This window comes from Balaenoptera musculus, chromosome 14 (assembly GCF_009873245.2).
Source record: "Balaenoptera musculus isolate JJ_BM4_2016_0621 chromosome 14, mBalMus1.pri.v3, whole genome shotgun sequence".
Taxonomy (NCBI): domain Eukaryota; kingdom Metazoa; phylum Chordata; class Mammalia; order Artiodactyla; family Balaenopteridae; genus Balaenoptera; species Balaenoptera musculus.
Window position 1 is genome coordinate 37,904,381 of NC_045798.1, and position 26,718 is coordinate 37,931,098.

The 26,718-nt window shown below is 38.7% G+C and overlaps 1 protein-coding gene across 1 annotated transcript; it reads right to left on the reverse strand.

Annotated features, from left to right (window-relative positions):
* Positions 1 to 625: 625 nt before the first annotated feature.
* On the reverse strand, positions 626 to 26,718 carry CLUL1 (clusterin like 1). The gene is made up of 8 exons (XM_036824024.1): positions 26,645 to 26,718; positions 25,682 to 25,800; positions 24,368 to 24,516; positions 19,587 to 19,754; positions 17,234 to 17,666; positions 13,244 to 13,381; positions 4,874 to 5,088; positions 626 to 814 (listed from the first exon to the last, which is right to left on the reverse strand). Exons 2-8 carry the CDS (start codon positions 25,785 to 25,787, stop codon positions 626 to 628), a joined length of 1,398 nt encoding a protein of 465 aa, XP_036679919.1. The 5' UTR covers positions 25,788 to 25,800; positions 26,645 to 26,718.

The following is a 26,718-nucleotide window of genomic DNA, read 5'->3' on the forward strand; positions in this document are numbered from 1 at the left end:
GAATAATTCATTTAACCTTGGATCCTGAGTCTCAAGTTCCCTTTCTGGAAAATGATAATAATAATATTTACCTCACAGATAGGCTTAGAATAAACCCTTGTTCCAGTAGTTGTCATGTTATGATTTAAATTTTATAAATATCTTTAATGGTTTCATAAGACTTACTGAGCATATTTAGCCATAATCTTTTAACCATTTTCTTGTTTTTAGATGTTCAGATTGTTTTTAACATTTTAAATAACTTTGCAAATATAGATCTTGGGGTAGGAACTTTTATTCAAATTTAGATTTATTCCTTCTGATTGATTCCAGAAGTGGAATGAATGTATCAAAAAGAAACTTTATGACTCTTGATATGTATAATTGAATAGCTTTTCAAAAAGGCAAAAACAGTTTACGTTCCCGGCAATAACATATGGGAATTCTCATTTCATCACATCCTATCAGGGTTTTTTTAATTTGCAAATTTAATAGGCAAAAATTGCTATCTTGTCTTAGTTTTCATGTCTTTGATTATTAATGAGGTTGAATATATTTTCAAGGTATTTTAAAACTAGTTTTGTCATTTTTCCCTTTTATGAATCATCTATTCCTGTTGACAAACATTCCTAATCAAGCACTCTGCTTACCAAGATTTAAAATGTTCCTTAAAATGCTGTACAGCTTTGGCCAGCATGTAGCTAATGAAGTTAGAACTCTCAGCACTTTCTTCATGAGGGATGGTGAGCGTGAAATTAGGGGAAGGCAGAATGCTTACATCTGTCATCGTTACATCTCGTTTGGAAAAATTTCCTTCATGAATACCTGGAACTACCTAAGAAGAAGGATTATACAACAAAAGATTACTAAATTCCAGCACACATTCAGCATTAATTTAATACCACATTAGTCAGGATAGGCTAAGTTGTGCTGAGGTAACAAATTAGCCCCAGCGTTCCAGTGGCTTCTTATGATTTACTCTTCACTCATGTTACATGCCCATTACAAGGGCTCTGAACCACCTAGATGCTCAGGACCCTGGCTGAGAAAGGAACATCATCTCACATGTGCTGTAGCACATGTAATAACGCATGGCTTTATTTACATCCTCAGCAGAGAAAGAGAATGGATAATCACACACAGGCTCTTCTCTATCTCAGTCTAGAAATAACGCTTTTCATTTTTGTTCCCATTTCATTGGCCAGAACTTAACACATGGCACCACTTAACTGCAAGAGGAGCAAGAAAGTGTGAGTGAGCGGATGGAAGATTTGGTGAGCGCTACTGTCTGTGTCACAAATATGAATGTGATGTACCAAGTTTTGTACTGAGTTTCCACAGGAAATTTACAATTTATGGTTGTATGTGTGATTTTTGTAAGAACCAGTCATCTGAAATGCATGTCGTTTACTTTCTTAATGAGTTCTCAAGGGCATATACTTTGATTTTAATAATTTAAATGAAACTGTAATGACATGCAACTTGATGTAACCTTAAGAGAACTATTTTGGGGCTTCCTTGGTGGCACAGTGGTTAAGAATCTGCCTGCCAATGCAGGGGACACGGGTTTGAGCCCTGGTCCGGGAAGATCCCACATGCTGCGGAGCAACTAAGCCCGTGTGCCACAACTACTGAACCTGCGCTCTGGAGCCCGTGAGCCACAACTACTGAGCCCATGTGCCACAACTACTGAAGCCCGTGCACCTAGAGCCTGTGCTCCGCAACAAGAGAAGCCACTGCAATGAGAAGCCCGCGCACCGCAACGAAGAGCAGCCCCTGCTCGCCACAATTAGAGAAAGCCCGTGCACAGCAACAAAGAACCAATACAGCCAAAAATAAAATAAATAAATTTATATAAAAAAAGAACTATTTTGAAAATGTGTTCAAATAAATTTCCCTATCAGAAAAACTAAAGCAGAATATTAAGGAGCCAAATTAACACTGGTGACTTCTTTTCTTTCTTTCTTTCTTTCTTTCTTTCTTTATTTTTGGCTGTGTTGGGTCTTCGTTTCTGTGCGAGGGCTTTCTCTAGTTGCGGCAAGCAGGGGCCACTCTTCATCGCGGTGCGCGGGCCTCTCACTGTCGCGGCCTCTCTTGTTGTGGAGCACAGGCTCCAGACGCACAGGTTCAGTAGTTGTGGCTCACGGGCCTAGTTGCTCCGCGGCATGTGGGATCTTCCCAGACCAGGGCTCGAACCCGTGTCCTCTGCATTAGCAAGCAGATTCTCAACCACTGCGCCACCAGGGAAGCCCTGGTGATTTCTTAATTCTAGTTTATAAAGCTAACATAAATTTCCCCCTTTTCATTTTGATACATATAACACACATAAAAACTGCATAAAGCGTTTACGTCTAGTTCAATAAACAATTATAACTCTAACATGTAACTACAACCTAAAAAGCATAACTTTTTTCACCTGCTGGAATTTGTATATTTTTTTACAAAAGATCCCTCTTCAGTATGTGCTGTTTTATAAATTTGCACTTTCCATTACATGATGAACTAAGAGCTGTTTAAAGAAAAATAAGTTTTACAAGCGGTTCAGCAAAGTGTTTAAGTCCAAGGATTCTGAAGAAAAGCTGTTTGGCCTTGAATCTCAGTTCTACCATTTACTAGCTGTGAGACCTCGGACAAGTTGTTTAACTTCTCTGTACCTCATCTGAAAAATTTGTAAAACAATCATACTCACCTTATAGGAACACAGAGTATTAAATGATCTAATACACGGGAAAAGTTCTTAGAACATTGCCAGACAAATATTGAGTGCTCTTTAGTGGTGATTATTATTCGAAAAATGTATCATTGAAAACCATAATTTTATTTTCTATGGAGTTTTTTGTATAGAAGTGTCTTTGTTATCAATATCAAAAATTTTAGTTAAATCAGTTAATGTTACTCAGAGCCACTAGAATGGAAGCAAATTGAAGCATAGAATGGAAATCCTGATGACGACAAAAACAGTTAAATATGGGCTCTGCTTTTCTAAAGATTTAAAGCACTGCTAAAATTTTTCTTAAAATTTTATTCTTTCCCTCATTCCTTACAAGAATTTTTCCTCTTTAAACTAAAAGTCTATATTTGTGAGAATGATCAAATATATTACATTATTTTACTCTTCTAGGGAATGATCTATCTAATGAAGTAATAGAGAGTCAGCAGGAATTGATAGTGGCTTTCAAAACCTTTTGACTATGGTCTACAGTTATAAACACATTTGTCATCATGACTCAAAAACACACATGTCTTAGAAAGCAAACTTATGGTTACCAAAGGGGAAAGGCAGCGGAGGGATAAATTAGGAGTTTGGGATTAACAGATACATACCACTATATATAAAATAGATAAACAACAAGGACCTACTGTATAGCACACGGAACTACATTCAATATCTTGTAATAACCTATAATGGAAAAGAATCTGAGAAAGAATGTATATATAAAAGAATATATTGACATATATATAACTGAATAACTTTGCTGTACACCTGAAACTAATGCAACATTGTAAATCAACTGTACTCAAATAGAAAAAGAAAAAAAACCACATCTTACATATAAGTTATACACATATATAAACACACATCATGGAAATGAAAGTTCCATGACATATGCATCTGACTTATTAAATGCAATGCACTCTAATATTTTTTCTTCTAGTGTGTCCTATTCTGCTTTTGTTTGTTTGTTTGTTTAATGTGCTGGTTGTGACTCTCTAAACTTATCTCTCAAACCACAACCTTGTACCTTGAAAGAGAGTGAATCACTAGGATACAGAATGTCTTAGGTCACATTGCCCAGAAGCAGAGCCTGAGATTCTGACACAGTTATTTATTAAGGGTGCTTTCAGTAAAACTTTTAGGGGGATGAGGCGAGCAAGATAGAGAAGAGGGAGAAGCTAATCTGGGAGGTGGCCTTCAGGTGACCTCCAGCCTCAGCCTGATCCTGCAGGGAGCTCTGGAGCATAAGTGGCCCCAAGGACAACCCTTTGGAGAAGGTTTCAGGGGTGAGCAGTTAGCAGCAGCACCAGCTGGAGTTGGTAAAGGGATCCCGGGGGACTGTTAACATTACATGCTACACAAAATATTGCACCTTCAATTGCTCTGCCGGTGATTTTTGTATCTGGGTCTTTTTAGGAGCCCACCAATACCAACCTCATCAGAAATCACTTGTCTGGTGCATCGTATATTAATGTAATATGGTGTGTGGTAGGGGCGCATCAGGGAAGAAATTCAATCACTATTTTATGTTATGCAACAGGAGTTATTGACTGCAAGTGGGAGACATGGTATAAGTGCAACTTAAGATGGCAATGTTTATATGTGAATGTTAATATATAACTGTGTTTAATTTTCAAGGTAAGTCAGTAGCTTGTTGTGTCAAAAGCTAATGAGAGCTATAATTTACAGAGCTCTTGTTTTGGATAAGGAACTTATACTCATTGTTTTACAGACATCCATTTTAAGGTAGCTATTATTATTCCCATTTTCCAGATGGGAAAACTGAGGCCTAGAAAGATTACGGAACTTTCCCAAACTTATTCAGCTGGTAAGTTTCAGAGTCAGCTTTTGATCTCAAGTTGCTTTACCTGAATGTCTGCTCCCTTAAAAACGACATTGTCCAGGTTTCTTCACGGTTACTTGTATCAGCACTATAGCTCTAAGCAGATTAGCCATCTCTGGATTAGAAAGTATTTTGTGTTTTAAATTGGTTTTCTTTATAGAGTTTCTTGTTTTCTAAAGACCATGCACAAATCAGCCTGAGTACAATCACAATGGAAGTATGAATATCCTTCTAGAGCCTGTTTTCAAATTCAGATGTAATTAATACGTAAATTAACAGAAAAATCAATGTATGCACACTCAGTCTCCATATCTGCTCTTGAGTCTCTCCATTACCTTTATGAAATTGAAGATGTTCTCGGTTCCTAGGGTCTGGTTTGCCAGTTCTGTCACCCAGCCAAACTGCTCTCTCATCTTCTCCATCAGATATGTGGTGTCCTCCAAGTGATGCTGGGTCATCAGGAGAACCTGGGCATACTGCTGATTGGATATGTTGACCAACTCAAGGGCCTCATCTACTTTTGTGTATAGTTTAGGAACATCAGGACAGTCTAGCAAAGAAGAAAGTAACATGGTAAAGAAAAAGGTATGTGGGACTTGGAGTTGGGTGTTGTGGATTTAAGTCCCAGCCCTTAAGCTTTCTACTTCCAGCCTTTTGACCTTGAGTGAGTTTTCAGCCAGGTACAATGGGCATGAATGAAATAACACTGCAAAATGCCTGCTCACAGGGCCAGCACACACTGAAGATTTAAAATGTTCCTTTTCCTTGTCTTCCTTTCCATAGTGTCTCTGAAGGTCATTAGGGCTGCTCACTTATACTCTGATCAGGACACATGGGAGATTGCACTTCTCTGCCACCTGGAAGTTGAGCGTGGCCATATTCAAAGTGACGTGTCTTACTGATGGAGGAATCCTTTAAGAATGGTTTAGGATTTATCACCCTCCCTCCCCTGACAGTGGAACTAGTTTTGCTCCATATGGTGGAGGCTCCATCATCCTGAGTGAGGAGATGTGCAGCAGAGCTCCCATGCAAGCTGTAATTGACAAGACAGAGAGAGAAAGAAACATTTGTGTTTACAAGTCACTAAGATTCTGCAGCTCTGTGTTATTATTGCACAACAGCCCTTCTGAACTGAAACAGGGTTAAAGGAATTTATAGAGCTGTGCTGATGAGCATCTTGATACTGTGTAAAGATTATTTATCTGCAGACTACAGACGTGTCTATGTGTTAGGGCATCTGGGATCATAAGATATTGTTATTGTAGAAAGAGATCACAGGCTCTTTCGACTATGTCTTCCGCTGTTTACTAAGAAACCATGCCTTCAGGAAGATAGGGGTGGGGGAGAATCCACCAACCAGAAGCTAGGTGATTACCTCATCTCAGGTCTTAAAAATCAGTTTATTGTTTCTTTTTGAGATGTAGATATAATGCAAGATCCTCCAGCCTTCACACTTTTCCAAAAATTGTGTTGGGATCTTCAGGAGAGGGAGACCTTTGTACTTGCAGGTAAAAAAATTTGCAATAGTGTACATTTGAAAATAATTCAATAAAATATTTTGAAAACAAAGACAGTCACAGTTAACAAGATACAGTATACATTTGAAAGGAGATCCAGATATTCTTTTAAAATGTCTTCATTTGCAAGTTTAGAGTTGTTAACTTTTAGAATAGTGGTGTAGTTTTGGTTTTTTTTAAATTATGGGGTAAGAAGGTGGTGACTTCCCTCATGATTTTAGGCAAGGAGAATTCTACAAGGGACACTCATTTACTCTTTTAGAGAGTGGAAAAAGATTTCCCTCAATTAAAGGTGAAACTTTGTGCAAAACACAATCACATGAGAAAGGAAAAAGTAAAACTATCTCTATTCATAGACGACATAGTCTTGTATACAAAAAATCCTAAGGAATACATACACACACACACACACACACACACACACACACAAAACTATTAAAGGTAATAAATCAGGGCTTCCCTGGTGGTGCAGTGGTTAAGAATCTGCCTGCCAGTGCAGGAGACACGGGTTCGAGCCCTGGTCCGGGAAGATCCCACATGCCGTGGAGCACCTAAGCCCGTGTGCCACAACTACTGACGCCCATGTGCCCTAAAGCCTGTGCTCTGCAACAAGAGAAGCCACCAGAATGAGAAGCCTGCACACCTCAACGAAGAGTAGCCCCGCTCACCACAACTAGAGAAAGCCCGCCTGCAGCAACGAAGACCCAATGCAGCCAAAAATAAATAAATAAATAAATAAATTTATTTTTAAAAAAGTAATAAATCAGCAAGGTTGCAGAACACAAGATCAATATACACGTATCAGTTGTATTTCTGTACACTAACAATGAACAAACCAAAAATGAAATTAAGAAAATTCCACTCACAATAGCATAAAAAGAACCATATGCTTATGAACAAATTTTTTAAAAGAACTGTAAGACTTGTATTGAAAACTAAAACACACTGTGAAAAAAATTAAAGATGGCTTAAATAAATGGAAAAACATCTATTTTCATGAATGGGAAGACTTAATATTGTCAAGAGAGCCATACTCCACAAACTGACCTATAGATTTAATGCAATCCCTATCAAAATCTTAACTGCCCTTTTTGTAGAAACTGACAAGCTGATCCCAAAACTGACATGGAAATGCAAAGGATCCATAATAGCCAAAACAATCTTGAAAACAAAGAACAACACTGGAGCACTCACACTTCCCAATTTCAAAACTTACTACAAAGTACAATAATCAAGAGTATGGAATTGGCATAGGATAGATATATGGATAAATGGAAGAGAATTGGGAGTCCAGAAATAAGCCCTTACTTTTGCTGTCCATGGATTTTCAACAAGAGTCCCAAGACAATTCTACAGGGGAAAGAATAGAGTTTTTCAACAAGTGAAACTGAGACAACTGGATATCCAATTGCAAAAGAAAGAAGCTGGATCCCTACCTCATACCATATACAAAAATTAACTTGAAATGCATCACAGACTTAAATGCAAGAACTAAATATATAAAACTCTTAGAAGAAAGCATAAGCATAAACCTGTGTGACCTTGGATTGGGCAATGGTTTCTTAGATATGATACCAAAAGAAAAAAAGAAAAGAAGAAATAAAGTAGACTTCATCAAAATAAAAAACTTCCATGCTTCAAAGGACACCATCAAGAAAGTGAAAAGACAGCACATAGAATGGGAGAAAATATTTTCAAATAATATATCTGATGAGCATTCAGTATCTAGAATATGTAAAAAAAAAAACTCTTACAACTCAACAATAAAAAGACAAATAACAAAATTAAAATATGGGCAAAGAATTTGAATAGACATTTCTCCAAAGAAGACATGCAAATGGCCAATAAAAACATGAAAAGATGCTTGATATTATTAGTGATTAGAGAAATACAAGACAAAATCACAATGAGATACCACTTCACACCCACTAGGTTGGCTAAAATAAAAACGATGGGCAGTAACAAGTGTTGACAAGGATGTGGAGAAATTAGAAACCTCGTACATTTCTGTGGGAATGCAAATGGTACATACACTTTGGAAGAGAGTTTAGTAGTTCCTCAAAATGTTAAACATAGAGTTACCATATGACCCATATATATTTCATGGTATATACCCAAGAAAATTGAAAACACATGTCCAAACAAAAACTTGTACACAAATGTTCATAGCAACATTACTCACAATAGCCAAAAAGTAGAAACAAACCAAATGTCCATCAGCTAATGAACGAATAAACAGAATGTGGTATATCCATATAATGGAATATTAAGCAGCCATATAAAGGAATGAAGTTCTGAGAGATGCTACAGTATGGATAAACCTTGAAAAAATTATGCCAAGTTAAAGAAGTCAGTCACAAAAGACCACATATTGTATGATTTCACTTATATGACATGCCCCGAATAGGCAAATTCAGAGACAGAAAGCAGATTAATGGTTGCCAGGGGCTGGGTAGGGGAAAGGGGCGGGGAATGGGAAATGACAGCCAATGAGTATGGAGTTGCTTTTTGGGGTGAAACTGTTCTGGAATTAGATAGTGATGATGGTTACACAACTTTGTGAGTATACTAAAAAACACTGAATTGTATACTTTATGGTATATGAACTATATCTTAATGCTGTTACTTAAAAAAATACACTCACATGATCAGTGGGACCCACAGTACCTTAAGGCATTTTTTTAGTCACCATATAGACATGAGAATGAGTGTTTCAAGAAAAGGAAGAAAGAAAACCCACATTTAGCAGGTGTCTCTTATGAAATGTGACAATATGCATCCATTAGCTTTTGTTGCACAACAAACAAATATTTATTATTTCTCATGTTTTTGTGTGTTGGTTGGACTACTCTTATGTCTGAGCTGGCTCAGCTGGGGCTGGATGGTCTAGACCCTCACATTTTGAGGGTCTCAGCTGGCATGGCTGGGACCTCTCATCTTCCAGAAGGCTAGCCTGGGCTTGATCACGCAGTGGTGGAAAGGCTTCCAGTAGCAAGAGAGGACAACTTTAATTCACAAGCACATTTCAAGCCACTCACATTTGCCAATATCTTGTTGCTTAAGGACAGGTCCACGGCCGAGCCCACATTCTCAGGTTGAAAAAACAGACTCCAGCTTTTGATGTGAGGAACTGCAAAATATTGTGGCCGTTTTGTCTTTAATCTAGTGTGCATGTATCACCTTCTGCCTATGAGAGTTTCCAGTTTATACCTGTGGTTGTCAAGCAATTATTAATATTGCCTACATCACTTTCAAAAGAGATCCAGTTTAATTGATAATTATATGGTCTCATGTAACAGAAACTGGGCTGGAGACAGACATTCCTTGGTATAAATTCCATGTGCCTACCTCCTATATTAAGAAATAAAATATAACCCAAACAGATGAACCCCCACCGTGACCATTCCACATCAAACTCCTTTATCTTGAAACTACTATTTTGAATTTAGGTGTATACATCTAGTACCAGTAACTGGTATGGGAAAAGAGTTACTTACAGTGAGTCCATTTAAAATTGGGACCAAAAATGTATGGTAAATAATGAAAAAAAATGATTTATAATGTTTTGGAACATATTTCATTTATCTTATATTTTTCAAATATAAGATTATAATTACAGCTGTATGCTTAGTCTTAGAACAAAGAATGAGTCAAATGTTGATAAAAGAGGCAAAATCATTGTTTGACAAAACATACAAGAGTTGTTTGTAAAACACTGGAAGCAACTTAAATGTGCTTCAGCAGGAGAATGGATAAATAAATTGTAATGTGCTTACACAGATTAACATACAACAATGAATTTGTGAAATTAGAACCACACGCATTCACAGGACTAAATCTCCCAAACTGTACTGAGTAAAACACCAAGGTGCAAAAGAATACATAAGCGATAACATTTATACTATTAAGAAATATTATCCAAAACTTGGAAACAATGCAGAAGAATGGCTGTGTGTCCTTTCAATGTCACATAAAGTATTGTCTAAGAGGTCCACCCAAAGATTACTTAATTCTCTAGGGAAATGATCCTTTGTTGGATTTACTATTCACTATTGATTCGGGCCAGACTCCACGAAATTAGATGTAAATTACAGATTGAAAAGTTGCAAATAATTTTTGTCCAGTAGAGACATAAATTATTTTGGTCTGATAGAAATCATAACTGCAAAAGTTACAGTTTTATTGCCCTTCAGTACATTAACTAGTTTTATATCTAACTTTGCAATCTTACTTCAACATTCTGTCTATCCTTGACAGTAAATACTTCAGTCTCTCCTGTACTCCTTTAAACCAGCTTAATCACTCTGCTCATTCCCTTATTAATGGAATAAATCAATCTTAACATGCTCATTTTGTACTTGTATGAGTCATATTTTTAAGCTTAAAAGTTATACTTTGACAATATAAAAACTAAAAACATGTAAAACATTGCTATGTATGGTATATGTGTGTATGTGTGCTATATATAAACGCATATGATAAAAGTATAAAGAAACACAAGGAAAACAACAAGGTCCTACTGTATAGCACAGGGAACTATATTCAATATCCTGTGATAAACTATAATGGAAGAGAATATGAAAAAAGAATGTATATATATATATGTATAACTGAATCACTTTGCTGTACAGTAGAAATTAACACATTGTAAATCAACTATATTTCAATAAAATAAATTTTTAAAAAAGAAATACAAGGAAATAATAAGCACCAAATTCAAAATAGAAGTTTCCTACTGTGTGGGGAATATAGTCAGTGATGGTGACAAAGGTGGTTGAAAGTTACAAACTTCAAGTTATAAGATAAATTAGTACTAGGGATGTAATATACAACATGATTAATATAATTAACATTGGTATATGTTATATATGAAAATTGTTAAGAGAGTAAATCCTAAGAGTTCTCATCACAAGGAAAAATATTCTTCTTTCTAAAAAATTTTTTAACTACATGAGATGATGAATGTTTACTAAACTTACTGTGTTAATCATTTCACGATGTCAAATCATTAAATTTATAAGTGCTGTATGTCAATTATATCTCAATAAAACTGGAAGGAAAAAAAACCCCAAAACGCTTTCCTTATAAGGGGATAAAGAGGATGTGATGTGGAAGGGGCACAGCGGGGGCTTCATCTATTTTGGTAATGTTTTATTTCTTCATCTAGTATTAGGCACATGTGTTTTTATTATTTTATTCTATATACATTTATCATAAAATATAAAAGTTTAGATTGTATGGGAGGGCTTTCCTGGTGGCACAGTGGTTAAGAATCCGCCTGCCAATGCAGGGGACACGGGTTCAAGCCCTGAGCCGGGAAGATCCCACGTGCCGCGGAGCAACTAAGCCCATGTGCCACAACTACTGAGCCTGTGCTCTAGAGCCCGCGAGGCACAACTACTGAAGCCCATGCGCCTAGAGCCCGTGCTCTGCAACAAGAGAAGCCACAGCAATGAGAAGCCCACGCACGGCAACGAAGAGTAGCCCCCGCTCACCGCAACTAGAGAAAGCCCGCGTGCAGCAACGAAGCCTCAAAGCAGCCAAAAAAAAAAAAAAAAAAATTGTATGGGAGCACATTAGGACAGCCTTTCCTCTGTTTTACCTTTGCAGCAATCAATTTATACTGCATGTATACTGTGTGACTTGATGTATACTGATTATCTGATGTGTTTATACTGTATTATCTGATTTCTTATATATTGTCTTTCTTTTTCCAGTTTTGTTGAGAAATAATTGACATACATCACTGTATAAGTTTTAGGTATACAACATGATGGTTTGGCTTACATATTCACAATATATTCTGAATTGATTGCTGTTGTGGGTTTAGTTAACATCCATCATCTCATACAGATACAATAAAAAGAAAAAAACATCCTCCTTGTGATGAGAACTCTTAACGATCTACTCTCTTAACAACCTTTCTATATATCACACAGCAGCTTTCGCTATAGTCATCATGTTGTACATTACAGCCCTAGTACTTATTTATCTCCTAAATGAAGTTTGTACCTTTCAATCACCTTCTTCCAATCACTTCCCACACACCCCCCCCCATCTTCTCTATTATCTTATGACAATCAGGGAGAGATTATTCTTCAAAGCTTTTAACTGGAAGTTAAAGGAAGTTAATGATACATAGGTGGCATGTTTGAGTGGGACTATTTTTGTAAGAGGTCAGTATATTAGTGTATATTTTTCTCTTGTAAAAACTTCTGTTGTCTGTATGCAACTTTGTAACTGTGACTTGAAAAACAAACACTTGAATAATAAGAATCATGAGTACTTCAGACATTTTATTTAATCCTCAAAACACCTGTGTGAAGGTGTATATTAATTTCATTTTCCAAATGGTGAAACAGAGGTGCGGAAAGTCACTCAGGGAGCAATTCTGAAGAAATAAGACCCTCACATCTGCTCTAATAAAAAGGTCCAGTTTATATTCAATCTCTTGCTCCAAATCTTAGCCACATGTTTTAGAATTTCCTTCCCTTAGGGCTTTGGCAAGGTAAAAAGCAGAAGCACAGGAATCAAAAGCTCTTCTTGGATTTTGCAAAAAAAATTTGCGTTCAGACCCTAGCGGTTGGGAAGTGACTTCAGCTGGGGAGGGGAAGGGACATGAGGGTCGGAGGAAAGGGGGAAGGGCCGGTGGAGAGAATTTTTCACCTGGGGAAGGAATGAAAGCCGCTCTTGGTCAGATCTGGGAAGAGGCGAAATGCGCTGCTCAGGGCTTGTGAGAAGTTACTATCTGTATTTAAATACTAATTAGTAATTAACCCACCATCTGGAAAGAATTAATGCCACTTGAAAAAAAACTTACTTGGCTAAAAATCTGCTTACACATTTTGAAGATTTCTTCATTGGTGGTTCCCTTTCTCTGCAGTAAGAAGGAAGAAGTTGCCCTAATTTGCTCAGAGTTCTCTTTTGCACACAAGAGTGTTCGTTTGGTCTTTAACCATAAAAATTTTTCACGGGAATAATGAGGGAATTTTTAAAAGGGGAAAAGTAAGTTGACCTACCTTTGAATAATAAACATTTATAAACCTGCCCTGAGCACCCCAGGATGGCAATGAGCACGCCATAAAGAACTTGAAGGGAAGCAAATGAATCCACGATGCTTGTAAAAGTGAGATTTGTGACCTTTGACCAGAATACAATCGAAACCCTGAGAACATAATAATCATTTACCTTCCCGTAGGTAATCCTGACATTTTTGGCATCTTGCGTGAAATTGGAAACATTCCGACGAGTTCTGGCGAAGTTCTCCGCGCAGCGCTCGGCCCCGCACAGGCAATGCCGTCCTACTCAGGCCGCCGTGGGCGGAGTCTGCAAGTAACAGCATTTTCACATCAGTGTCGTTAGACAGTTTGAACTTTAAAGGCATGGATAGAATGTCATTTCTCTTTCTAACCAGCACTTGCAAAATCTTTGTTCTGTATTCAATCGTAGGAGTGCATACTGGTGCAACCAGTTGCTAGGACAATTTGGCATCTATTAAAAAGTGCATGTATCCTTTAATCCAGCAGTCTCATTACTGTCATTATTACTCATCATTACTATTATTACTACTTGCTTCCCCCAAACCCCACTCCCCACACAGAGGTTAATGCATATAATTTTATTTTCAGGAAGGAATCTTGAGGAATTATTCATAGTAACTCTATTGGAAGAGAGACTTGATGGGGTGGGAGAGGGCAGCTTTCATTTCTTTTGTTCCTTTGTATATTTAAATTATTTTAAATTTAGTGTGTCATTTTTATCATTATTATTTCTGATATCATTGGGGTTAACGAGATAGGGAATTGTAAGCCACTTTTCTCTTTGGGCTTCTATTAAAATTTTTTCTAGTAATTATTTTAATTTTTTCAAGCTGTAATTCGAACGTGTATTGGAGTTCCAAAGATATTGGAAATGTCTGTTTCTTAAACTGGGTGGTAGGTATTTATTACTATTCTTTTTTGCGTTTCACATATATAATGTTATAAACAGTAGGTCAAAGATTTAGGAAAACATCTAAAGCAGATCAACTTTTAAGAAACTTTTTTTTCCTGGAATAATTAACCATCCATATAAAAATGATGATATAAAAAGAAGTCGTCCAACAGCAAATTGACAGTTCCCAACTGAGTGTTTCACATTAGGAAACATTTGTTATTAATTTTTAACCTGATGATATTCTGTTATATTAAATCCTTGATGTTAAAAAATGAAACATTTCGAGATAAATTGTGAAGTTTACTGGGACTTCCCTGGCGGTCCAGTGGTTAAGACTCTGTGCTTCCACAGCAGGGGGGCAGGGGTTCGATCCCTGGTCAGGGAACTAGGATCCCGCAGGCCGCGTGGCACAGCCAAAAGCAACAAACAAAAAATGTGAAGTTTATTGTTTAAAAACCTACGAGGCATTTGCTAGATCATCTGGTGGGTAAGGCAGCCATCCCCTTTGTTGAATGGGAGTCATTTTCTCCCATTCCCTATAGATTTAGTGGCATTTCCTCTCGCCCCAGAGAACCCCTGTGAGTTCTACTGTAGAGCAACTCTGCATTATGTGCTGTTAATTTTGTCTTCTCTATTAGACTCTGAGTCCTTTGAGAGAAGGGATTTGGTCTTGTCATTTTAATCTTGTCATTCTTCCATAACTTCCTCTGTCATTTCACTTACGATATGGTAGTGTAATTGTTCACTGACCTGTTTTCCTTTCTCTGGACTAAACTCCTAAAAGTTAGAGGCTGTGTCATCTGTGTCATAATCATTGCTTATTCACAGCATCTAGATGAATACTTGATATATTCAAGGATGGCAAATTGAGGGCTATATGAACCAATTCCTCATGCTATACTCATGAGAGTAGCCCATAGCCTACCTTCGGCCATGCCAGAACAGAGCCTGAGGACCCTTCTAGGCAGTTACTTCTAGTAAATCATCTACCTTCCCAACTTGCCTGTTTACCCCCTAGGAAAATTAAGGACAGCAAAATTCTCCAGGGCAGGATTAAAACCCAGATCTCCCAGCTCCCAGCACCCAGCACTGTGTGAAGCTACTACACCACAGTTTTATTGAATGGATCTCATCTATTCTCTCCAGGGATTTGTAAGCCAAGTGAGGACAATTGCAAAACCTATCTTATTCTGTTTCAACAGATTCAGCAACTGAAGTCGAGAAAGAACAAAGTAGGAAAGAAATTCTTTCATATGGAGACTAAAATGAAACAAAACTCGATAAAATTAAAAAATATATTAAACAAGATATTTCATATTTTTATCACCTTTTTCCTTTTAACAGTGTTCATTATTCAATTTTAGCTACTTTTCTAATTTTGGCTCTTAGGATGATCATGACAAATAAAGCCTATCTGTGAAGGCTGCCAGATACATAGTTTACACTCAGAAGATATTAACCACTGTAATTGACAGGAGGCAGCTTTCCTATTGCTATTGTAACAGATTCCACAGGTTTAGTGGTTTGAACAACATAGGTTGTTTTACAGTGCTATAGGTCAGAAGTCTGAAGTGGGTCTCAGCAGGCTAAATGAAGGTGTTGGCAGGGCTGTTCTTTTCTGGAGGATCTAGGGCGAATCCATCTCCATGCCTTTCCAGTGTATGGTGGCCACCACCCTCCTTGGCTCCTGTTCCCCTTCGTCTATCTTCAAAGCTGGCAAAGTAGGGACAAGTTCCTCTCATAAGGCTGTCTCTATTGATTCTTTTCTGCCTCCTTCTTCTACTTTTAGGAGCCCTTGTGATTTCACTGGAGCCACCTGGACAACCCCAAATACTCTCCCTATTTTAAGGTCAGCTGTTAGCAACCTCAATTCCATCTGCAACCTTACTTTCCCCTGCTGTGTAACCTAACATTTTCACAGGTTCTGGGGATTAGGATTTGGGTATCTTTGGAAAGCTATTATATTATTCTGCCTACCGCAAGAGGCGAAGGTTTATTCTCATTAGGTGGATTTTCTAGGGGCAATAGGTTTATTCCTCACCTACCACCAGTCCGGAAAAGTGATGGAAACCACACGCAAATACCCCACAGCCCCTGCCTGCCCTATTTTTGATAAACTGTCCTCATGCACTCATCTGGGAAGAGAATCTCTCCTCTGTTGAGCTTGCTGTCTGGTTAGGGTCGGGACACTGGAGAGAGAAGAGTATAAAGGTGTAACAAAGGCTTTTTTTGTTTGCTGTTTTGTTTTTGTTTTTACTTTCTGCACTTGCAGGGGACCCTGGATCTCCAGATTATCACTGAGGTGACGGTGGTGCAAGGAAGGAACTGACTAGTTTAGATTCCTCATGTAAGTGGGATATAATATTTGTCCTTCTGTGTCTGGCTTATTTCACACAGCATAATGTCCTCCAGGTTCATCCATGTTGTCACAACTGGCAGGATTTCTAGAAGGAGCCCGTTTCATTTTTTGTTAGAGAAGAGCATCCCTGTCCTTGACTTAATGTTCCATAGAGATAAGTCCAAGGAAACACAGATTCTACCTGTGGCCCACACGGCAACTCTCATTTCTGAGATGCCGGCTCCCAGGCCCTCCACAGAAGCCCAAAGAAGTTACCTCCTTCTGCCTTACAACTTAAAGCAGCATTGCTTTTTCCAACATGGAATATCAGAGGGCGTGAGTGGTATTGGTAGAAGGCGATTATTATCATTTACAGAAATTTCTACAGTCTTGGGTTTGTCTCTGAGTATTTTCTCTGGTTTTGTGCATACATAATGTGATCTAAGGGATTACAGTAGCGATGCAGAGGAGGTCATGGAAGGCACTAAATGTGACCTGGTTTTACATGGCACTAAGGTTTCTTCCCAAACTGGGAGTTGAGGAGACTGGACTGATTTTAAAGAAACCCCATGATGTTCAAGCAGAATAGAGCCAAGCATCTGCCTGAGCTTTAATAAAGGAGGCAACTGTCTTTTTCAAGTTCTCACCTTACCAACATTTTCTTTCTCAGCTTTGAAATTTTGCTTTAGAAATAGAGAACAGCCCCACAGAGCTCTCAACAAAGACGGGAGAAGGCTAGTGTTTGGCAGACCTCAAAGCTTTTTCTAAGAGGCTGTGAGACTTTGATTATCCATAAACCATCACTGTCAGAAACATTGTACAATGACTTAGAAATGGCTACCATTTCCAAAGTTAAATAAAACTCAACTTTAGCATAGATATCTAAATAATCTTTTAATACTTGCCTTTGTCTTGTTTTGATAAATCCTCGATTGCCTTCAGCATCTCAGTAACTGTTGCACTGACACTTTGATAAATAGAGAGACTGAAATTACAAAAGAGCTGGAAGAAGCTGGGAATGTCCCAGCTTTGCACAGGATGTGCTTTTTTTGCTGGCTCTTTGGAAAAAGCTGGAAAAAAGTAAGGCTCCATGAAGTCTGTATCTGACATGAAATATGATTGAAAAGCCTGGTCAAATTCTTGCTGCATCTGTTTGAAGACGTCAAAACTCCTGTTATAGAGAAATCCCACATCCATAGTCAGTTGGCTGAACATGTTCTCTATCTGGGTCAGTTGTGCATCTTCCTCAACGAACTTCTCACCGATGGGAAGGTCTTTTTCATTATCTTCATGGAAAGGAAACAGAAACTGATATATCTTCCTGAAAAAATGTTCAAGCTGTGGGGTGGGATGGGGGACAGAAATGAAATAAATTAATTTTCTTTTGGACTATTTTTTTATTGTGAATTTTAATGTCAACTTACAAGTAGTCATTCCAAACCAAGAACAGTTCTGGGCAAACTAGGAAAAGGTGATCCACTTTAAGATAATTTATTAACATTCATGTACCTGGCTTTGACTTTGACTAAGGAAATAGGGTCTAAAATTCCTCCTGGTTTCTGTTTGCCTACCAAGGCCTAAGAAGGCCAAGTTTTCAATATTATTGACAAGCCACAGTCCTGATGTACTGGTGGTGGTTGGCATGCATGGTTTTAGACTGTGCAGCCTGAAAACTGTGAAGAAGGCTCTTGTCTTTCACCTCTGTCTCAGTGCCTTAGTTCTTTATTTTTTTTCCTTCAGTGGCATGCCATTCGTGTCTTTATGCTCTCCTCTTTCTCATCTCATAAATTAGTCCACGGAAAAGATCAATACATTCACACTGAACTATAGATGCTTCATACAGCTAAATAGGTTACTTCGGGATGTTACATATTACCAGTGATCAAAGCCCTCCTTGGCTGTAGTCAAAGGAATGAAGCTCTAATTATAGAATTTCCTATTCAGGGGGAGATCTTCCAGCAGTCACACCATGTTCTACTTCATCTATGTGACACATAAGTTCATGCCAGAACATAGTTGCCCTTGTATGATAGTGATATGACCCTGTTGTATGTTTTGGAACGTAGCAACCATCGAACATCACTGTGGGAGCACTCCCCACCCCCGCTCAAGGGCTGTTCAGAGGATTCTCCAGGGGTTCTTAGAGGACTCATGCCTTTCTCAAAAAGTAATCTGGGTGGATCATCTGCCTCTCCCTCTGCCAGCTTCTGTTTACCTGAACCCAGCCACAAAAACGAAACTTTAAAAGCCCAAGAAATTGTCATAAGGTCACACAAAAGGCACATATAGGAATGGTCCCCAAAGCTCCTGACTTCCAGCCAGTGCTCAATCCAGTGTACTCTGGTATGTTAGAGAGTGGCTATAAAAATAGAGCAGATGCAATTAACAGTGGAGGCAAATTAACTTGGCATATGAATTATCCTAGGGGTTGTTCCTTCTGTAATTGGGGATGGCACTGCCAAGCCAGGAGCAGAGTCTGATTACTGCATGCTCTGATATGGAGAGGGGAATTTCTCTGCGTTGCATACTCAGCCCACTTCTTGAAGGGGAAGGGAAATTCAGGCCAAGAGAAGAGGAGCCTTTTATGGGTCAGAGCTCATCCTATTCAGGTCACCACCCTCTGTGATTCCCTCTGCCCAGAAGAGAGCCAAAGGGGACAAAAAAGAAACATGCCAGTCCTACAGGATGTGCATGGATTGGGGTAAAGGGGACGTGAATGTGGGCACATGTGTGCACGGGCATGTGTGTGCTGCCACAAGAGGGCAAACCCATTGAAGGAGAGACTCAGGAGGCAGAGGATGCCTTCAAAGGCTTGGCCTCCAGAGAAAACATTAAAGCAGGTTGAAATCAGAGACTATAATACTATTATTCAGAATGCAATTCAGCAAACACTTATTGAATGCCTACAGTGCTTAAATGAAGGCAGATAAGATATGGTTCCTGCCCTCAAAGAGCTTACAATCTAGTGGGAACATGTTCATAAATAACAAGTACAAGGCAGAAAGAGTCAGGGTATTTCTGAGAGATACACACAGTGTCCTGAAAGGGAGGGACAAGCCCTGGATGGCTGTTCTAACTTAAAAATTATATATCCACAAGTGATTCATACATAAGCATGAATGCTAGATTCTAGGTTGCAAAAGGCCAATATCAGATCATCCATATATATTCTAAATATTAACATAAGTTAATTTTTAAAAGTAAGCTGAAGCACGTACCTTAAGAACTTAGAAACCTTGAGCTCTATTTTTCCCTTACCTTGTTTTTCACAGAGGACCAACTGTTTTGGCAGGTTGTATAAAATCTCATGCAGTTACTTTCCAGGCAAGATTTGCATTCATCCCAGGAACCTGTCAAAGACACCTGGCATAGCCTTTCTTCCTCTTCTAGATGTTCTTGAACTTCATCCATAAGTTTCAGGGCCTCCTAATTAAAAAGTAGAAACACACACCTTATTTCCATTTCATGACTCTATGTGTTGTACCTTAGTTGATTTCACTCTTTACAAAATGTGCGTATTCTAAACTAAACCTCTGGGAATTCCCTGGCGGTCCAGTGGTTAGGACTCCTCGCTCTCACTGCCAAGGGCCCGGGTTCCACGATCCCTGGCCAGGGAACTAACATCCCACAAGCCCTGCGGGGCGGCCAAAAATTAAAAACAAAAACAAAAACAAAAAATACTAAACCTCATTCTTTCTTCAAGCCCTTAGCGTCTGACAGATCTACCCTGAAGCTTTCTGTTAACTTAAGAGAAGAGCACTGCTTGATCGCTATTGAAGACCGGGCAGTTCTTATCCACCTGCTCATTCATACAGTCAACAGCTATTTATTGAGTGCTTGCTATGGGATGGACATTCGCTGCCTGTGGGTGAAGCAACAATGAAGACACAGCCCCTACTCTGCTGAATGACTGTAATTGATATGTTTACTTGTCTCTCTTCACTTCTAGTCCTTGGAGGATGTGGAAGATGGGTTTTTAAGGCTTACAAAGTTGACACATTTATTTCCTTCATTTATGCTGCTTTTAATTTTTGTATGTTCTTAAACACTGCAAGGAAGCACAATTCTTGTGCATCAAATCAAATCTTGTATATCAAATTCCTGTGTATTGTATATCACAATTCTTGTAGTGAGTTGCATTCTAATGGCAAAGATGCTGTATTCTGAGGGGCTTCGTTCTTCTCATCCATATTCCAAGCACTCCCCCTTGTGGTGCCTGCTGTACTCGGCCAGGTCCCGCCCAGCAGAAGCGACACATGTCCCTGAGAACGTCAGCCCTGCCCCCAGAGCTCCCCCCGGGCCAGCCCCACGTAGACCCCCCGCCTCCCTGCAAGTGTGGGCTTCTGCAGACCGGCTCCCTCCAGGCCTGAGAAGTAGTTCAGGGGATTTAGGGGAAAGCCTCAGAGCGGATGGCGACTCCCTTAAGTGAAAAAAAACATGAGGGAGCACAGTTTCTAACACCAATGTAGTATGCACTTTTACCTACAGTAAGAGAAAAAGAAATCACCCTTTCCTGGCATATTAAGTCCAAAGAAACACCTGGGCACTGACAATCCCCCCACATCTCCTCTGCAGGGCTCAGATTTTTCAGCTGCCCTCATGGCAGAATCCTGGGGCTAAGCCGGGTGTCATTTGCTACGTCCCACATAAGAAACCTGGCAGGGCTCCAGTCTGCCAAATGCACCTCGTTATCCAGACAGGTTTAACTTGTCTCTTTGGGCTTTGCAGAACAATTTTGGAATCCTACAACTTCTCAAGAAAGGTTGCCTCACCAGGACAGGCAACAGTACTGCCCAGATTTTCTCAATCAGTCTTTTAAATATTCTGCCCATTGTCACTATAAACCGAAATCCCAATATTTCCAATTACAAACTACACTCACTGTGGACCCTTGGGCAAATTATTTAACATCTCTGAGCCCCTGTCTCCTTCTTAGCAAATAGGAATAACTGTAGGATCTACCTCTGAAGGTTGCATATTAAGTGAGATGAGCAAGCAAGGCACATAGTCCGTAATCATCTGCTTTCCTTCCACTCACCTCCAAGAGCGTAACAAGAACCAGTGACCAGATCACATGGCCCAAGTTTTGGTACTGAAATGTTGCCATGGAGGAAGTAGGTCTCTGGATTAGGAATGCCTTGTCCATGCCTTCTGCTTCCGCCTAAATGTCCCACCCAGCGATAGATTCCATACTTAGAACCCTCTTCCTGCAGTTCAAAGTCCCACACAAACCTGGATGGGGGTGCGGGGCGTGGAGAATCACTTGAAGCTGCTGTAGGGTTTCCCACTTTAGTAAGAGCAAGTTTCAGATGCTCCCACTAAATATAAACAGGGAGAAGCTGACGAGGAGGATCGAGATTACACTGGATCACCTGAGGATGGGATGCGTTTTGTTCTGGGAGACTTGGGGGCACCCACCCCATGTTTGTCAATTTGTAATTTGTGTGAAGTGTCCTTTGTTTTAGATTGAAAATAATTTTAGGGAGGGAGACTCAGGGTTAAACAGGTTTTTCCTTTTTTAAATGAATTTTTAAATGAGTACCCAAACCTTAAGAGTATAATTCAATGATTTTTTAAAAAATAAAATAAGTTGGTCTTAAGAAATAATAAAAATTCTACTAGCTCCTGGGATTCTTCAGGGTCAGAAATGGAACTAACACTTGCTAAGCTGACCCACACCAAGCATTCTTTCCATAGTATGTGCTCCCTCCTTGGCTTGCCAGGAGGCCCGGGAAAGGGAGAAAAACAGAAAGTCACTGGGTCTTCCACAGGCACAGCGCCAGTGGACTTTCTCCTGGGTCAGTCATGACAGGGTTACAACATTGTAAAGCAACCATACTCCAATAAAAATTTAAAAAAAAAACACAACACATTAATTAACATCTCGAAACTCAGTTTCCTTAGCTGTAAAATGAAAGTGATGGTTTACTCAGATGTTGGAAGGACTGCAGGTGATAATGTGCTTTATAAAGGGCCTGTGAATGATATCTAGTGTGGTTATTCCTGGTGGCCAGACTCACAAGCCCACCAGGGAAGAACACAGCTAGGGGGGCTTCCACATTTTCCTCATGAAGAGCTGGTTTTCATTTCCTCAAGGTCTTTTGATCTCTGCCAAAAGGGAGGAGGGCTTCCAGCTGCTGGTCAAGCAATCTCCTTTCCTCGACAGGGACCCTGTGTGGTGCAGGGAGAGGGATGGCTGCAAAATCAACCAGCTGGTGACAGGCTGACTACAGCTTTGGGGTCCCAGCCTGTGATGTAGCCCTGCTCCAGTGGATCAGGGGACACCCAGTGGCCACCGTGAATTCCAGCAGCTCTGGAGCTTGGTGACCCCCAACTTTATAGGTCTACAGGTCTAGGTGTAGATCAAGGTCTAGAGAAGAGATATTAGAACTTGTATTTGTGTTTTTTAGATTTAAAAATCAACTATGGGGAGGAGAAATGGGGAGTTGTTTAATGGGTATAGAGTTTCAGTTCTGCAAAATGGGATGAATTCTGGAGATTGGTTGTCCAATAATGTGAGTGCCTTTTTAAGAAAATATTTATTTATTTGGTTGAGCCGGGTCTTAGTTGCAGCTCGCCAGTCTTAGGTGCAGCATGCACGTGGAATCTAGTTCCCTGGCCAGGGATCAAACCCGGGACCCCTGCCTTGGGAGCATGAGTCTTAACCACTGCGCCACCAGGGAAGTACTGTGAATGTATTTAATACTATTGAACTGTACTCATAAAAGTGGTTAAGATGGCAAATTTTATGTTATGTATATTTTACCACAATTAAAAATGCTTTCATGAAAATAAAATTTAAAAGTAATTTACTCCCAATTTTAAAATTTAAAATATTTTCCAAATTATTTTTGTTATAGTTTTGATATCCTCTATAAAGGTATGTTGGAAAATAAACTTAAAAATTTTTTAACTGTTCTGAGTGTCATGTTAATGGTTAATGATATTAAACTATGAGCCATGCAATGTCTATAATTTAGAAATGTATTGAGCTTTATACTGTAACATATGAACAGTTTTTAATATGGCCCATAGACATTTGAATATAATGTATATTCCCCATTGATAAGATACACAGTTTGGACAACAACTATTAAGTAAAGGTATTTGAATTAAAAAAATTGATGAGGCTGATGTACTCTTTCACATGCACTGGTGCTTGTGTCAGGCCATTGTGTGTGGCCAGCTGTGCGTGAAGACCCTGCGGGAGAGACACTGGTTGCCTCTCTCTGTTCGCTTGGAGCCAATTGCAATGACTTGCCATTTAAGAGGACTCAGGTAAATGTTGTTTTTAAACTACTTTTAACTAAACTAGCCCTCACTAAATGAACAGGAGGCTTTAAAAGTTTCTTGGAAAAAAACCCCAGCAGATTAAAAAATATGAATAACTTAAGCTCAGGTAGATAAGAAGCAAATGGCAGGGCTGCCACTTTTTCATTACAAGCTCTTTGGCCTTGTGTCAGTAAAGATATGATGATCTAATCAGATTTGGCAATAAGCTAAAAAATTTTCAAAATATCTAGATTATTTGAAATATGGACTTACATCTACCCAAGCTAATGATGATCCCTAAGTGCATTCTGTGCCTTGAGATAGTAACGGTAGCAATTCATGTGTCTAATTGAATAAATAAATTAAAATGCATATATTCAGGAGTGGATGCTGACAATAATTATGGTAATAGGGATGGGAAAGAAAAAAACTTTGGAGGCCACTGATGTAGCCAAAAACTCCCAGACACTTTTGACACAATATCCCAACTCAAAAGGCACCAATAAAGCATTTTTAAGAAAGCAGCACTTCCCAAACAGAGCCGAATCCCCCAAATTCCCGAGTTTGGAGTCCTTCGAAGGCCTAATCTACAAGGAATATGTTCTTTGAAGAAATCTGAAATTTTCTTCAAACTCTTCCTCCAATAAGGGCTGCTCTCCAGAAAATCTATGATTAGGGTAAATAAGTAATTCTTCCAGTGCACTCAGACATGCACTATTTATGGTCCAGATATAGTTAAGGACAGGTATGATTTTCAATGACTGTACCTGCTTTTCTTCTTTGCATTTCTTCAGGGTTCTCATTAGTTTGCTATGTTCCTCCTCTCTTCTTTCCATCAGGATTTTCATTTGCTTCATGCCAGTCAAAGCCTTCTTCACCTCTTCATCTATATCCATCTCCCCAGCCTTGGAAAAACCTAAAAGATTACAATGTAGTTGTAGTTTTTTCCTTTGAGAGCTGATCAGATTACAATGTATCAGAATACAATGAGTTCACCAACTTTTCATGTTCCCCCAGCAGAGGCTTAATTGTTTTTTTTTTTTTTTTTACAGCATCAAACTTTGAAAGCAGATCACAATGATTTGGGCTGTCAGCTGCCACATGGACACGGCTACCACCGGGGTGATACCTTCTGTTCCTCACTTCTGAACTTCTAGCCAAGTCAGAGTTCATTTAACCCTATTCTTATCATTTTCCTCAGGGCCTGTTTTCATTTATCCAATTGTTTTTCTTTCCCTTAAAACTCAAGTGTGTTTATATTAGAAGAAAACATTGAATTTTCTTCACAGACAATTTATATTAAATGCCCAACTGGGAACCTTAAACAGAGTGAACAATTTCCTTTTCTTTCAGCTTCAGTTACCTTCCCAGGAGGCATAAAACCTAGAAAGCATCTTGTATAATGCAAGATTCTTTAATAACCTACTGGACATCTCTTACACCCCTTTAATAAGCCTTTAGTGAGTATGAAATTCATGGTTTGTCATTCTCTCTTCACAATAGCCAATGTGGCCGCCAAAGGAGCTTAATCTGGCCTCCAAATTTAATTACAGATCCCCAAAAAGAAACGTTTAAACTAATTTCTTTTCCTAACTGTTAAGTACTCAAAGCATATCTCATCAAGCAAAGGCCACAAGTTAATGAGCACAGACCAACCAGATTCAATGTCATTATAACCCATTCTTTCACTATCTCAAGAATAACTGCATGGATTACTTTAATTGTTTAAATTTTTCAAATGCTAGAAAAGAATTTCACTGTTCATTAAAACTGTGCTCAGAGGACACCAAACATCTGGATGAGACCAAGCAATGCAACCCAAAACGTTGGCAAGTTTTATCTCTGTGATGGCAAACATCTGGATATGTGGACCGTTCTCAGAGTCGCATTTGGAATTTTCTATTTTTATCCAGATGCTTGGCGTCTTGTCTACTTGGCTTAAGTGCCTGGAGAACATCTCACCGTGAAACTAGAGGGCATCCTGAATACGGTTATCTCTCAACTGTAAATCACCGTAAATGCCAGCAGGACATGCAAACAGGCAAAGGGGACACAGCGCAGATAAAAAAACAAAACATTACCCTTCAGGTCTCCATGGATAGCAGTTTTGTCCTTCCAAGTAGGTGCACAGTGACAATCTTTCAACCACAGCAGATACACAATAAACACCAAGAGTGGCAGCTTCATGTTTCCGCTGTGACTGCAAAGGAAAAATAAACCTGCATCAAATGCCTTAGGTTAAGTCAGTTTCTACTGGCATCAATTGAAAACACATGGTGATCCAAAGCATTTTTCTGTCAGTTTTTCTTTATGACTTTAGACAATGTATGCTGATATGGCTGAGACATAAGGAAACCTGAAATCTAAATAAATTTTAAAAAAAGACAACCCAAGTCCCTATTTTGTTTACATTCTTCCTGACAGTTAAATAAGGTCATCATCTGAAGCATTTGAAATTTAGGGCAACCAATAGCATGGATCACAGCCCCATAGAATCCAAACTGCATTTTATTTCCTTGTCAACAGTAAACATCCCCAAACACATAATTAGATATGTCAAAGGGACTGTTTTTTTTCAAAATTCAGAGTCCACAAGTAAGTTTTAATCTAAATGGCTTACTACTTATTTTTTTATGAAAGCAAAAACCCCTCAGATTTTTCTCATACATCTTATAAAGTCCATCAGGATGTATGAATCATGCACAGTTAAATTTGTTTCTTCTCAGATAATAAATTTCCTTTTAAATTTAATCTGATAAATATTAGTTGCAAACATTCCAAATAAAAATGTATGCTTTCATAAAGTTATATCTATAAAATAACTTAGATTATCTTAATTCCTCCCAAAGGGGATATTTATCTGCTTTATGTATATTTGTTATTTTGAAAAAAAAAAAACCTCCATTATTTAATCAACATTTGGAATATCTTTTAAAAATACTAGTAGTTACAAAGCTATCACATTTTATATCTACGGTTATCATTTGAACTAGTTCTCTTTCTATTAAGACCCTATTTACCAAATGAAGTTTTAATATATTTACCACCAACTTTGCAGGCTCTCCCCAGTGAGGTTGCCACCAGCTTCTGGAAGAACCTTCACTTTTCTCTGATTTAA